The sequence below is a fragment of the Thamnophis sirtalis genome, unplaced genomic scaffold, assembly GCF_051295495.1.
Source record: "Thamnophis sirtalis isolate CommonGarterSnake01/CBP01778 unplaced genomic scaffold, rThaSir2_p1.2 scaffold_6, whole genome shotgun sequence".
Classification (NCBI taxonomy): domain Eukaryota; kingdom Metazoa; phylum Chordata; class Lepidosauria; order Squamata; family Natricidae; genus Thamnophis; species Thamnophis sirtalis.
This window is the reverse complement of record NW_028261386.1, coordinates 7,370,457-7,385,941: the sequence shown is the minus strand read 5'-3', so window position 1 is coordinate 7,385,941 and position 15,485 is coordinate 7,370,457. Positions and strand designations below refer to the sequence as shown.

At 46.0% G+C, this 15,485-nt stretch overlaps 1 protein-coding gene across 2 annotated transcripts; it reads left to right on the top strand.

The window, feature by feature from the left end:
* The first annotated feature begins 1,697 nt into the window (after window positions 1-1,697).
* LYRM9 (LYR motif containing 9) lies at window positions 1,698-15,169 on the top strand. Of its 2 annotated transcripts, none has more exons than XM_087719069.1 (4): window positions 1,698-1,749; window positions 7,827-7,966; window positions 11,572-11,664; window positions 14,989-15,169. In XM_087719069.1, exons 2-4 carry the CDS (start codon window positions 7,841-7,843, stop codon window positions 15,004-15,006), a joined length of 237 nt encoding a protein of 78 aa, XP_087575195.1. In that variant the 5' UTR covers window positions 1,698-1,749; window positions 7,827-7,840; the 3' UTR covers window positions 15,007-15,169. The 2 variants fall into 2 exon arrangements, with proteins under 2 accessions (XP_087575195.1, XP_087575196.1); XM_087719070.1 differs by lacking the exon at window positions 1,698-1,749 and adding an exon at window positions 1,759-1,777.
* The last annotated feature ends 316 nt before the right edge of the window (window positions 15,170-15,485 follow it).

Here is a 15,485-nt window from a genome sequence, read left to right as displayed (position 1 = left end):
CTGAAGAAGCTTCTTGGATGAAAAGCAAAACGTCTTCATAGAAAAACCAGAAAGTCCAGTTGCCTCTTGAAAAAGCACCTTTGGAAGAACCATGACCTGGATGAGTGAGAATCTCCATAGACAACTGCAGTGATTCACTTAACAACTGTGGCCAGAAAGTTCGTAAAATGGGGCAAAATTCATTTCACAAAATGTCTCACTTAGCAACAAAAAATTGGGGCTCAATGGTGGTCATAAATCGAGGAGTACCTGGTACATAATCTAACAGCCTCTTTACAGAAGTTTAATTCTCTAGTGAAGATGAACTTCACTTTATCCACTAGAGGGCGCACTGTCTCTGCCTTATGTCTATCTTAGCTGGTTGCTGGCAATATAGAGATAGAAAAGGATAAGATAGAAAATGTAGAAAAAAGACTGGTTATAATAACTTTATTTGAAGTTTTTTCAAAATTACAAATGTCCACAGCAGATAATGTGAGTTGAAGGTGAGAATCTGACTGAGCAGCAGGTATAATATTCCTCTCCTTTTTTTCTTTCCGATTAATGTTTCCCAACTGCAGCCATTTAAAGATTTGTGGACTTCAATGGGATATTCTGGGAATTGAAACCCACATCATGGCTAAAATTGGGAAACACTGATCTAGACTCTGAGGATTTGAGATGGCTAAAAAAATCAGTGATGCTTCTCCCCCTTTTAAAATGGTAATGTGAACCTCTTTGTTGTTGTTGTTAGTTGTGAAGTCATGTCCGACCCATCGCGACCCCATGGACAACGTTCCTCCAGGCCTTCCTGTCCTCTACCATCCTCTGGAGTCCATTTAAGCTCACGCCAACTGCTTGGGTGACTCCATCAAGCCACCTCATTCTCTGCCATCCCCTTCTTCTTCTGCTCTCCCATCTTCCCAGCATTCGGCTCTTCTCCAGTGAGTCCTTCCTTCTTATTAGGTGGCCAAAGTCTTTGAGTTTCCTCTTCAGGATCTGGCCTTCTAAAGAGCAGTCAGGGTTGATCTCCTCTAGGACTGACCGGTTTGATCGTCTTGCAATCCAAGGGACTCGCAGGAGTCTTCTCCAGCACCAGAGTTCAAAGGCCTCCATTCTTTCAGCCTTTCTTAGTGTCCAACTTTCACAGCCATTCATTGCAACTGGGAAAACCAGAGCCTTGACTATAGGCACTTTTGTTGTCAGGATGATGTCTCTGCTTTTTAGTATGCTGTCTAGATTTGGCATAGCTTTCCTCCCCAGGAGCAAGCCTCTTTTAATTTCTTGGCTGCAGTCCAGGGGTGAAATTCAGCAGTTTCTGGCAGATTCTGGAGAACCGGTAGCGGAAATTTTGCGTAGTTCAGCGAACCAGCAAATACCACCTCTGGCTGGCCCCAGAGTGGGGTGGGAATGCAGATTTTGCCATATCCTTTCCTTGGAGTGGGGAGGAAATAGGGATTTTTGCAGTATCCTTCCCCTGCTACGCTCACCAAGCCATGCCCACAGAACCGGTAGTAAAAAAAAAAATTGCATTTCACCACTGCTGCAGTCCTTAGAGCAATCTTATTCAACCTCGACAATTTTAAGATGTGTGGACTTCAACTCCCAGAGTTCCCCAGGCAGCATGGGGTAGGATGGTAAGAGGGGTGGGGGGGAGTGTCTTCTACTTTATTCCTATCTCTATGTTATTCTTATCTCTATGTTGCCGAAAGACGACTTGCGAAGACCGGCTGGAAAGCCAGTACTGCGCATGCGTCCCGAGGAAGCTGGGTAAGCGAATTGAACAAAGGTTGCATCGGTAAAGACGAGGCGCTTCAATGCACGGGGGTCGTTTGGGGAGCGGACGGAGGGCATAAAGTGGGTGGGCTGCTGAAAGATGCGTGCTGGAGGAAAGCAAAGAATTAAATTGTCACCCCAAATGCCCAAGAGTCTGCTATGAAGTCCGGCCCTGCATATATATCTATATCTATATCTATCTATATTTATATCTATCTATCTATCTATCTATCTATCTATCTATCTATCTATCTATCTATCTATCTATCTATCTATCTATCTATCTATAAGCTTGACTTAGTAAATATCTATTGCTCAATTTAGGGTTGTTGTTTTTTAAAGATTTAGTTTTAAACTGGCTGAAATTTTGTGACTTCGCCCCTTCACGTTACATGAAATCTTGCCAAGAGCTCATGAAGATTCAGGGAGGGGGAAAGAAATGGGGCAAAGTCATAAGACTGGGGCAAAGATGTGTTTTTTTTAAAGGGGTCTGCAAACTGATAGTACAGATAGCCCTCGACTTACACGAGTGCATTTAGTGACCATTCAAAGTGACAATATCAGAGGAAAAAGGGGCTTAATGACCGTTTCTCATCCGGCCCTTGCAACATCCGTGTGGTTGCCTGACCAAAATTCAGACTTTGGCTGTTGCCTCACATTTACGAGGGTTGCAGTGTCTCGGAGGGCTCATGGGATCCCCTTTTGCGACCTCCTGTCAAGCAAAGTCAATGGGGAAGCCAGATTCACTTAACAACCGTCTTGCCAACTTTTAACAACGGCCGGGATTCACTTAACAACCGTGGCAAGAAAAATCGTAAAATGGGGCCAAACTCACTTAACAAGTGTCCCACTTAGCAACAGAAATTATGGGGTCAGTTGTGGTCGTAAGCCGAGGACCACCTGTACTTTGCTTTAAAGAATAGGTGTGGCACAGAGCAGATTTCCAAGAGACTGAAACGTTGCCACTTGTTTTAAAATCCAGAACTCCATTTTAAGTAAAAATGTTCGTCTCAGAAGAATAATTTGATATAAAACTTCCCACATTAGCATGAGAAGTCAAGTGTAGACAAGAAACTATGCATGTGGAAGTGCATGGGTGCAAAACTAGCCCTCCCTCCAATACAGTCTTTAACTTACGACCATTCATTTAGTGTCCGAAGTTACAACGGCACTGAAAAGGTGACTTATTACCGTTTTTCACACTTATAACAATTGCATCATCTCCATGGCCACCCGATCAAAATTCAGAGGCTTGGCAACTGGCTCATATTTATGACGGTTGTCATGGGATCCCCTTTTGCGACCACCTGACGAGCAAAATCAATGGGGAAGCCAGATCCACTTAACAACTGTATTACTAACTTAGCAACTGCTGTGATCCACTTAACAGCTGTGGCAAGAGAGATAATTCGTTGTTGTTAGTTGCGAAGTTGTGTCTGACCCATCGCGATCCCATGGACAATGTTCCTCCAAGCCAGAAAGATCATAAAATTGGGGCAAAACTCACTTAATAGTTATCTTACTACTGCAATGCGCTCTACATGGGGCAGTCCTTGAAGAGTATTCGGAGACTTCGACTTGTCCAGAATGCAGCCGCGCGAGCGATTGTGGGTGCACCTCGGTACACCCACGTTACACCTATCCTTCGCGAGCTGCACTGTCTACCGATCGGTCTCCGGATACGCTTCAAAGTGCTAGTCGTAACTTATAAAGCCCTTCATGGTATTGGACCTGGGTACTTGAGAGACCGCCTGCTGCCAATTACCTCCCAAAGACCCGTTAGATCACACAGGGTCGGCCTCTTCTGGGTTCCGTCCACCAGCCAATGCCATCTGGCTACTACCCGGGGGAGGGCCTTCTCTGTTGCAGCTCCGGCCCTTTGGAATGAACTCCCCGCGGAGATTCGGACCCTCACCTCTCTCCAGGCCTTCCGGAAAGCCGTCAAAACCTGGCTCTGCCGGCAGGCCTGGGGTTGATGAGTTCCCCTCCCCTCTCGACCTGTATGGTTGTATGATTCTTGTTTATTTTAATCACGTGTATTGTGTTCTATGTTCCTTTTCCCCCCTTTGAGTTGTTTGCCGCCCTGAGTCCCTCCTGGAGAAGGGCGGCATACAAATAAACTAAATCTGAATCTGAATCTGAATCTTGTTCAGCAACAGAAATTTTGGTTCAGTTGTGATCCTCAGTCGAGGACAATAGGCGCAAACAGGCTATTTTGGGGGGCTGCGTTTCAGTCCTTGGTCTTTCTTCTCAAAATCTTTTTTTTAAAAAAAGTTCACTCTACTTTAGATAATTTTCCCAGGGACAGTAATTGTCCCCGTCTTTATATAAGGTTGCTTCCTACTCCTTTTCAGCTCAACACAATGAGTCACATACAAAAAAAATGTGTTGGGGGGTGGGGAGGCAGCCCACAGATCTGAGCTGTGATTCCAAAGTGAGAAAACGTGACATTTGCATGGCAAAAATCAAGTTTTGTCTGTAGGATACATGAATTGGGTAGTTAATCCTGCGATATTGAGACTTGCAGACAATCAGATGAAGAGCAGGGACCAAAACATATTCCAAGGTGAGTGTCAGTTCAGATTTCTTTTAGAAAAATGGCTTTATAAGTTTGCTTCTTCAAGTGATAAGTAAGGGCGATGTGAGCCATGGTGGCTCAGTGGTTAGAGTGCAGTACTGCAGGCTACTTCTGCTGACTGCCGGCTGACTGCAATTTGGCAGTTTGAAGCTCACCAGGCTCAAGGTTGACTCAGCCTTCCTTCCTTCCAAAGTCAGTAAAATGAGGACCCAGATTGTTGGGGGCAAGAGGCTGACTCTGTAAACCACTTAGAGAGGGCTGTAAAGCACTGTGACGCAGTATATAAGTCTAAGTGCTATTGCTATATTGCCCACCCACAACATATATCTATACGTCTATGCACTTGTGGCATGACTTTTAATACTATTAAAATTTCAAGCTGGAACAGGCTGGAACAAATGAGTAGTAAATCAGAGCTGGTTTTAGTTAATAGTCGCTCCAAATCATGCTTGGCCTTGTCTTACTAATTCATTTATTATTATATTTTTTAATGCCATATTTCCCAAGAACTCTTGGGTGAACCTTGTTAAAGTATTCCAATAACATTATAAATCAATGTATTAAAAATACACAGTTTTGGTTGCCACAGGATCAAAAGCACGTTGAGACTTTTTGTGTGTGTGTGCCGAACTGGTAGTAATGCCGGCAGGAAACTCACCCCTGGTCCCACGGTCATCTTTTGCGACCTTCTGACAAGCCAAATCAATGGGGAATCCAGAGTCACTTAACAACGGAGATACTAACTCATCAACTGCAGTGATTCATTTAACAACTGTGGCAAGAAAGGTCATAAAATGGGGCAAAGCCACCCCTAACAAATGTTTCACTTAATGACAAATGTTGGGCTCAATTGTGGTCGTAAGTCAAGGACTACCTGTTGTGGCCTACCAGCGGCCAGCAAAGCTGGACAGTGAGGAGGTTGGGGAGGAAGATGGGCCAGTCCTGGAGTCTGGGGAAGGCTCTGATGAGGGCTCTGTGTCGGAGGCAGAGAGGGAGCGAGGGCTGTCTGACAGCTCTCAGCTGCCTTCAGAGTCAGACATCAGTGAGGCAGACGAACAGCTGGAGCCTGTTCCCGGTGTGCGCATGCACAGAGTTGCCAGACGAAGGGAACAGCTAAAGAAGAGGGGTTGACTTGAGAGTAAGGCCACAAGTGGACGGTGAATGGCCCCTCCCATAGGGAATAAAAGAGGAGCGAAAGGGGAGGGGAGTTTGCAGGAGGCAATTAGTTTGCTTCATTGGTTCCTGGCTCTCCGAGACTCCTTGCCAAGTTTTGCAGATATCGGCCTCTCAGCTCTCCCAGCCAGATAAGGTCTGTGACTGTAAATCCTCCCTTGAAAAATTTTGCTGGATGCGAATGAGCAGAATTCACAGTAAATTAATAAAAGTGTTTTTTGTCGGGACAAGGAGTTTGCTTCATGCTCTTGGGAAGCCTCGGTCAGAACACTACCTGTAGTCTACTTACCAGAAGGACAAAGAGGAAGGTGAGAGAGAGAGTCCAGCAGAGACCGGTATGAATGCCTTAGGAAATTGCTCTTTTGACGTAAATGGATCTGAACCACAGAAAGAAGTGCTTCTTGTTTATAGGTTAAAGAGGAAATTCACAAGGATTGTGAGGGGTGCTGCATGTTGAGTCATTTCTTTAAAAACCACAAAGCCCTCCAGACTTGGAAGCTTTTTGGCAGCCGCTCATACCAATTAATACGTGGCCTGCTTCATTTGGTTTCAGTTGCAGTTTCTGAGTACAAGTAACTTACAACCTGTTGTGGCCCGCCAGTGTCCAGCGGAGCTTGTGGCAGATTCAGACAGTGAGGAGGTTGGGGAGGAACCTGGGCCAGTCCTGGAGCCTGGGGAAGGCTCTGATGAAGGCTCTGTGTCGGAGGCAGAGATGGGTCCAGGGCCGTCCGATAGTTATCAGCTGCCTTCAGAGTCGGAGATGAGTGGGGCAGAAGAACAGCTGGAGCCTGTTCCCAGTGTGCACACGTGCAGAGTTGCCAGGAGAAGAGAACAGTTAAGGAACAAATGCTGACTCGGGAGTAAAACCACTGGTGGACTGTGAATGGCCCCTCCCATAGGGAATAGAGAGGAGTGAAAGGGGAGTGGAGTTTGCAGGAAACAATTAATCCAATTCCTTAAAGTGAAGGTCTCTTCCTGACTTCTTGCCAAGTAATTGCTGCTACAGCATGGCGTTTGGAAGATATCGGCCTGGCAGCTCTCCAAGGCTGATAGAGGTCTGTATTTGTGAAATCTCATGAAAGACTGGTTTCCGGGAGAGGAATTCCCTTTAACCTAAATAAAAGGGGTTTTATCTGGATGAGGAGTCGGCTTCGTGCTTTTGGGAAGCGTACGTCAGAACACAACCATTTATTTAGTGACCATTTGAAGTTACAACGGTACAGAAAAAAAGCGACATGATCGGTTTTCACACTTATTATCCTTGCAAGCATCGCTATGGTCACATGATCAAAATTCAGATGTTTGGCAACTGATTCATATTGATGACGGTTTTAGGGTCCCACGTGATCACCTTTTTGCGACCTTCTGACAAGCAAAGTCATTGGGGAAGCCAGATTCCCTTAACAACCATGCCAATAATTTAACAAGTACAGGGCTTCACTTAAAAACTTATTTCTAATCATCTTGGTTGCTCTTCCATAACTGGCTGAGGAATTCAGGAAATTGTTCTCTGACTAAACTGCATTTGCTCACGTGGTGCTCAAAGAGGCAACATGCTGCAACTTTGCAATTTGGAGTCAGAAATAGCTGATCCCTGTGCAGGCTAAGGACTCTGGGAATTGTACTACATGGAGTTCAGGAGGCCCAAGGTGAGGGAGGTTCTTTCAAACCCTGATTGTGGCACAGGAACTCTTGATTTCAGCCACAATCTCAAGCTATCCCTTGCCTGCCGATTCCATGATCTACACCAGGGGTGTCAAACTCGTTTTCATTGAGGGCTGCATCAGGGTTGTGTTTGACCGGGGTGGGCGTGGCCAGCTCGATGTCACTCGTGTTGGGGGTTCCTGTGGTGGCCCAAGTGCTCTGCAACCGAAAATGAGCTCCCGAGCTCCCAGTCCTTCGCTCTTTCCAGGGTGGCCCCACTGGTCAGGTCTAAGCACCCCGTGGGCTGGATCTGGCTCCCAACCCTTGAGTTTGACACCCCTAATCCAGGGGTGGTATACACTTACCTTCCTTACTGGTCACAAATGTGAGCATGTGTGCACTAGCTTCGCTCACACACACCACCTCCGCACCTGCGCAAATCTTTCCATGCATGTGCTTTTGGCAGAAAAAAAATGACCTAAATGGAATGCCATAGAGCCGGGCACGGGTAGGTGGAGCCTGAGCGATTTCCGCTAATGGTTCGGGCGATCCGGTCCGAACCAGTAGAATACCACCTCTGCCCTGATCTACACCTTCTCTATTGCAGGCATTGGAGTTCCTTGGGCAATCTAGAAGGTGATTGACCTTCATCATGTTGCCTTCTTTCTTTCCACAGTTGATGGGTGGAGGATGGCTCCCCTCCCAGGGGCAGAATTGGTGAAGACCCCTCTACAGTTGTACCGCTACCTGCTCCGTTGCTGCAGGGTCCTTCCTGAAAAAAACCTCCAGGATCATTACAAGCACACAATCCAACAGGTATGGAGAGTGGCGTCCCTGTGGTTTTCCTTGGTGGCCTTTTCCGAAGTTGATCTGGACCAGTGTTTCTCAATCCCAGCCACTTTAAGACCTTTGGACTTCAATTCCCAGAACTACCCAGCTAGCATTCTGGGAGTTGAGATCCACTGCAGTGGTGGGTTCCTACCGGTTTGGACTGGTTTGGCCAGTTCGAACTTGTTCGGACTGATTTGCTGACTTGGGTCACTGGAACTGGCAGCGACCCAGGCCTGCCACGCCCCCAAACTGGTTCTTCGGGCGGCGCCAGTGGTGCTGCCATCTTGGTGCTGCCATCTCATAAGAGCCAAGGTGGCGCAGTGGTTAGGGTGCAGCACTGCAGGCCACTTCAGCTGACTGTTATCTGCAGTTCAGCGGTTCTAATCTCACCGGCTCAAGGTTGACTCAGCCTTCCACCCTTCCGAGGTGGGTGAAATGAGGACCCAGACTGGGGGGGGGGGCAATATGCTGACTCTGTAAACTGCTTAGAGAGGGCTGAAAGCCCTATGAAGCGGTATATAAGTCTAACTGCTATTGCTATTGCTACTGTTTTTCAGTTCTGCGCATGCGCAGAGCAATTTTGATTGCACTGAGCAAAGCGTGCACACGAGCAAACCGGCAGTAGTGCCTGCCGGAACCCAACCCTGGTCCGCTGGTTTTAAATTTCCTGCTTAACACCGGTCTACAACTTCCAATCGCAGAGAGGTAGATCTGGGAAACATGCAATGTGGTTTATGGCTGCATAGAGCTTAACCAGGTTCTGAGGTAGCCCACTTTACTGTTGTTGGAGGCCATGTCCTTGCAACCGAGGCCTCTCTCTCATTTGCAACCCTGTTGTTGAGCAAGGCCAAAGTTAGATCAAACCGTTCTATCATGAAAGTGGGGTGTTCCTTCAAAAAAACCCAAGAAGAAGTAGAGTCATTCCATTCTGGTGCTATTTTGCGTGGAGAAGTCCTCTTTGGAAGGTCAACCTTCTCCAGTTGGATCTCACTGTGGCACGACAAAACCGCGCTCGTCAAAATCACGGTGATAAAATCGTGGCACTAAATCCGCGATGTCATCACCGCGCGTCATCACCGCCGCGACAACAGCGCGGCAACAGAAGGGCGCTTTAAAACGGCACCGCGGCAGAAAGCCGATTTCAATTAAGGTAAGGGTTAGGATTAGGTTTAGGGGTTTGTTTTAGGGTTAGGGTTAGGTTTAGGTTTAGGGTTAGGTTTAGGGTTAGGGTTAGGTTTAGCGTTAGGTTTAGCATTAGGTTTAGCGTTAGGTTTAGCGTTAGGTTTAGGGTTAGGGTTAGGGTACTGAGTGCTTGGGAATGCGCGGATTTGCCCTCCGCGATTATGTCATCGCGGTAGGGTCGCGTTTTTCCTTAGCGCTTCGAACGACGCGAATTAGTCTTCACGCTTATGTCTCCGTGGATAAGGGCTTCGCGGATTTCTGGTGGAACCGGATCTCACGCCTCCATTCCCACCCACCCCATCCTCTTATTGTTTACATAAGGTTAGGATTAGGGAAGGGAAAAAACCCCTCCCAGTTGCTATTTTGGTCATCAGAAATAATTTCTGTTGTCAAATGTCTTCCTTCCTTCCGCTTGGGCCCTGATTACTCATGGTGTGGTCTCTGCTAGCTTAGCACGGCTGTGTAGATTTTCACACGGCTGGAGGAAAGGCACCAGGAGCTGATCTCTGCCTCCCTCTCCCTCTCACACTTTCTCAGAAGAATCTGTACATAGCTCTGTCATCCGAACTTCTTCGCTTCTCTAACAGCATGCAATAGCTACCTATTGTTCCTCAGGATGACTCTTCTTGACCTTGTTCCTGATGCTCAGAAAAGCAACATAGTGGAACCAATGGTTTTCTTCAAAATTTATTGATAGTTTGATAACATGAGCAGGCTCCGTGGGGCTTACAAAACCAGAAATGTGATATGGATGGCTTAAAAAAAGAAAAAGAAAGTCTAGAAAAAGCACCACACAGACCACTAGATCAAACATCTCTTAAGAGGGCCATCACTGCTCTTGCCCAAGGCCTAGAGCAGGCATGTCCAACCTTGGCAACTTTTAAGATTTTGGGGTACAATTTCCTGAATTCCTCAGCCGGCATGGAAGAGCAACAGAGAGGATTAGGGGACTGGAGGCTAAAATATATGAAGAACGGTTGCAGGAACTGAGTATGTCTAGTTTAATGAAAAGAAGGACTAGGGGAGACATGATAGCAGAGTTCCAATATCTCAGGGGTTGCCACAAAGAAGAGGGAGTCAAACTATTCTCCAAGGCACCTGAGGGTAGAACAAGAAGCAATGGGTGGAAACTAATCAAGGAGAGAAGCAACTTAGAACTTAGGAGAAATTTCCTGACAGTCAGGACAATTAATCAGTGGAACAACTTGCCACCAAAAGTTGTAAATGCTCCAACACTGGAAGTTTTAAAGAAGAGATTGGATAACCATTTGTCTGAAGTGGTGTAGGGTTTCCTGTCTAAGCAGGGGGTTGGACTAGAAGACCCCCAAGGTCCCTTCCAACTCTTGTTATTCTGTTATTCTATTCTGTCATATGCTGTCCATCTCACCAAGCGGTGTGGTGGCCTAGAGATGGAGCTCTCGCTCAGGAGACTGTGAGTTCGACCCTACGAAGCGGCAGATATTTCTCTCTCTGGACGCAAAGAGAAAATATCTGCTGTGAACTCCATGTAGGCATCAGGAAGGATATCCAGCCTGTAAACACTCAGTTCCATTCAGTCACCCCGACTCCATCCCAATGCAAGGGATTAGAGGGTCATTTAAAATATGTATGCTGTCCATGTCACCAGTAACCTTGCCCTCACTGTCTGAATTGTTTGAATATATATCCTTAACGTCTCCTATCACCAACTGTATGAGCCGTTGCTGGCTACTGTACTGACCCATGGCAAGGGTACCGTATTTGTTGGAGTATAAGACGCACCAGAGTATAAGACGTATAAGATTTTGAACAGGGAAATTAAAAAAATAAGTTTTTGCAATAGCAATAGCAATAGCAGTAGACTTATATACCGCTTCATAGGCCTTTCAGCCCTCTCTAAGCGGTTTACAGAGAGTCAGCATATTGCCCCCAACAATCTGGGTCCTCATTTTACCCACCTCGGAAGGATGGAAGGCTGAGTCAACCCTGAGCCGGTGAGATTTGAACCGCTGAACTGCTGATCTAGCAGTAGCCTGCAGTGCTGCATTTAACCACTGCGCCACCTTGGCTCCAAGGTGCACTCTGCAGACCTCCCCAAAATGGCCCATTTTTTGCAAAAACGGGCCCGTCTTTTGTCAAAAAAAGGGCATGCATAGCCTTTAGGAGGTTTATAGAGTGCTCCTCGGAGCTGGAAAAAACAGCCCATTTTTTGCTCATTTTTACCCTCCCCAGCCCCCAGGAGCACTCTGGAAGCCTCCTAAAGGCTCTGCACGGCCATTTTGGTGAAGGGGCGGGGTTTCACGAGGCCAAAAATGCTGCATTCAGTGTATAAGACGCACCCAGATTTTTACCTTCTTTTTTGATGGAAAACGGTGTGTCTTATACTCCGAAAAGTACGGTAATTGATTTATATAATTGTCCATTTACAGAGTTTCAAAGTTCATGCCGATGAAGATAGTCCTGAGAGGATTCAACAGATTATTAAAAGGGCCATCCAAGATGCTGACTGGGTGATGGACAAAGTAAGTGTTTCTGCATCCTATCATCTTTGCCAGATGTTCAAAGGAGCTGCTGTCCAGCAATAAACAGGATTCACCTGGCTGGGCAACTGCAGTTGAATATCTGGCTCCAAACTCTTTAAATCTGCGTCAGTTGCCAGAAGGGTGATAGCTGTGTTAAGGTAGATGAGAAAACCCTGCTGTGGATGCTTAACCATAAGGATCAGGGATTCAAATATTTTTTTGTTAGTTTATCAACTAATAAAAAACAGAATTTTTTAAAAAAATGAAACTGATGGGAAAATAGGGAAGAAAAAGGGGGAAATTAAAAAGTGAAAGGTAAAAGGAAGAAAAAAAAAGAAAGGCATTGACTTCTGACTCCTTTTGGCACAGTAAAATAAGATAATAACATACAACCTCAACTTTTTAACTTTTACATAGTAGAGTTTGGAGTTTGGAGTTTATTCAATTTGTAGGCCGCCCTATTCCCCGAAGGGACTCAGGGCGGCTGAACAAAAGCCAAGGGAGGGGAAATTACAAAAGTAAGACAAAAACAGTCAGACAATACGAACAACTTAAAAGCACAACAAACACAGCAAATTCGAGTAGGGGGGGGCAACTCAACCCCAGGCTTGCTGGGACAGCCCGGTCTTCACGGCCATCCGGAAGGCCTGAAGGGTGGAGAGGGTCCGAATCTCCACGGGGAGCTCGTTCCAAAGGGCCGGAGCAGCCACAGAGAAGGCCCTCCTCCGAGTAGTCGCCAGCCGACATTGGCCGGCAGATGGAATTCGGAGGAGGCCTAATCTGTGGGATTGAATGGGTCTGTGGGAGGTAATCGGCAGAAGGCAGTCTCTCAAGTACCCAGGTCCAATACCATGTAGGGCTTTATAAGTAATAACTAGCACCCTGAAGCGTATCCGGAGACCAATAGGTAGCCAGTGCAGCTCGTGGAGGATAGGTGTAACGTGGGTGTACTGGGGTGCACCCACAATCGCTCGGGCGGCTGCATTCTGGACCAGCTGGAGTCTCCGAACACTCTTCAAGGGCTGCCCCATGTAGAGCGCATTGCAGTAGTCCAGTAATATACCCTAGCCATTTGTTTAACAACAAACCTATCTAAACAACAAAACCCAAAATCAAAGGTTCATTTTTTCCCCACCTCAAGCACAAAGTCCAGAAGTGGTTTCCAAACAGAAACAAAACTAATTGTACTCTTTTCTTTAATCAAAGCAGTCAGTTGAACCACCTCTGCTAACTCCATAAACTTTTGCAGCCATTTGTCCATTGTGGAAATCAAAGCGTTCTTCCATTTTTTGTGTTTGTGTGCATGAAGTATTCTTGCTGCCGTCACCATAATATAATAAACCTTTGGAACATACAAACCACAGGTTAATGGGATAACAGAGATAACCATAACAGAGCCAATCAAGGCCAAGCAGTGCGTATTTCGTTCAAGGCTCTTACAGTCTGTATAGCAGCGTTTCTCAGTTTCAGCAACCTTGAGATGTGTGGACTTCAAATCCCAGAATTCATCTTAAAGTTGTTGAAGGTGGAAAAACACTGCTACATAGACCAGGGGTCGGCAACCTTAAATACTCAAAAAGTCACAAAGATCCTAACTGGAAGCCCCCCATTCAATTCTGGACAAGACCAGAAGTCCGGTTCCCCCACCATAGAGTCTCCTCCTGTGCCGTGTCCTTTTCCCTCTATCTGTCCTAACTCTATCAATGATGGAACTGACTGGCAAAAGGGAGCCACAGCAGAGGGATGAAAGAGCCACATGTGGCTCCAGAGCCGCAGGTTGCTGACCCCTGATATAGACTCATCTCACAATCTGACCCAATGTTTGGGAGAAGAGCCAGGTTTTTAAAGCGTCATGGAAGGACAGAAAGGCCAGGGCCATCAGGGGGAATGATATTTCATAGGACAGGCCCTGCAACTTAGAAATATCTTAGGCCAGAGTCTGCCAGAGCAATGTTTCTCAACCGTAGCAGCTTTAAGATGTGTGGAATTCTGGGAGTTGAAGTCCACACATCTTAAAGCTGATGCGGTTGAAAACCGCTGTGCCAGAGCATTCATGCAGATGATGGCTCACCCCCTGCTTGAAGACCTCCAACAAAACAGCAATAAAACATGTACCCATTCAGGACAGTATCTGTAGCTCAGGGTAAACAGTGGGGCCCTCGGTGCTCTCTGAGCGTGTTTGTTTGCTTGCAAACATTTCATTACCCAATGAGGAAATGATGATGTTACCTAGTTGGGTAATGAAATGTCTTCAAGAAAACAACCAAGCTCAGAGAGCGTCGAGGACCCCCACAATAAAGCATGGTCTTTTTATCCAACCTGCTGTGCTTCCCATGTATCGGGTCACAATTCCAGCCAAGTCGGCTTTTCTTTGAGTAGTTGCCATTGGGATAAAAGGGCGCATGAATGACAGATAAATGACCAATGTGTGTCAGAGTTCTCACACAGACAATGAAAACTAACATAACAGTAAATACGTTGATTGCCAAAAAAGGACAGATGGAAACAAGCTGAGTTCAAGTGAGGGCACTAAGCACTGTTACGTTGGACTTTGTTCTGGGAGAAGACAGGACTTCTTTTAAAGAGTTGCCAACAGATCCTTCAAATATTCCCCTATGAAATATACAGGGACGCGGTAGCTCAGTGGCTAAGATGCTGAGCTTGTTGATCAGAAAAGTGGCAGTTTCAGCAGTTCGAATCCCTAGCGCCGCGTAACTGAGTGAACTCCCGTTACTTGTCCCAGCTTCTGCCAACCCGTTTGAAAGCATGTAAAAATACAAGTAGAAAAATAGGAACCACATTTGGTGGGAAGGTAACAGTGTTCCGTGCACCTTCGGCGTTTAGTCATGCTGGCCACATGACCCCGGAGACGTCTTTGGACAGCGCTGTCTCATCCGCTTTGAAACAGAGATGAGCACCGCCCCCTAGAGTCAGGAACGACTAGCACATATGTGCGAAGGGAACCTTTATCTTTACCTTGAGGATAGATAAGGCAGCAATTTAGGTAGGTAGCATAGAGAAGCTAGGTAGGTGTGTGTCTGAAAGAGGGGAGGGAGGGAGAGAGAGAGAGAGAGAGAGAGAGAGAGAGGGAGGGAGGGAGGGAAAAGCTTTTGGGGTCAGTCTGTTTATTAATACTTTATTGATTATAAAGCCCAAAAGTTTGGGACAACCATGGTCTGGATGATTGCAAATCTCCATAGACATTGATTGTAAAGATTAACTGTAATTGTAAAGATATTAGTACTATTAATACACAATACTAATTTTCTTTATCCATCTTTGAACTTTTCTTCCCTCCCTTCCTTCCACCCTTTCCCCTTTTAGTATAAGAAACCAAAGTAAAGGAGAAACAATTGGTGGAGAAATGAAGATTGTTTCTTAAAGCAATTAGACTGAAGAAAGCAACTCGTGACAGTAGCTGGTTCATTGGAAGAGGAGAAACTCCGTGAGAACGTCTTTGCTATCGAAGGTCAACTTTTAATAAATAAGGGATAAGCTGTCTAGAGCAATTGATCTTTAGTAACTGAATTTTCTGAGCCGAAATAACATGGCCTCTACAGGGCTTGGAGCAGGAGTCATCATGAGGATGTGTTTCCACAAGACATATTCCATGTTTCCACAGGATTTAGATCTCTGGTCTGTTATCAATCATGGTTTATGTTGGTAGCATGTTGGCAGCATACAGGAAAATGGATTAATTTTGGTCCAAGGGATCCTCTTTCCCTGGAAGCGATATTAAAATCAAGTTTTGATTTGCCTCAACTGCTGCCGATTTCATTGCCTGGATACTCTGCCATATATTTCATCCTTCCCATTCACTT

Coding starts and splice junctions, on each gene's coding strand:
- LYRM9 (XM_087719069.1), top strand. CDS start 7,841: ATGGCTCCCCTCCCAGGGGCAGAATTGGTGAAGACCCCTCTACAGTTG. Junction 7,967..11,571: donor ACAAGCACACAATCCAACAG/GTATGGAGAGTG, acceptor GTCCATTTACAG/AGTTTCAAAGTTCATGCCGA.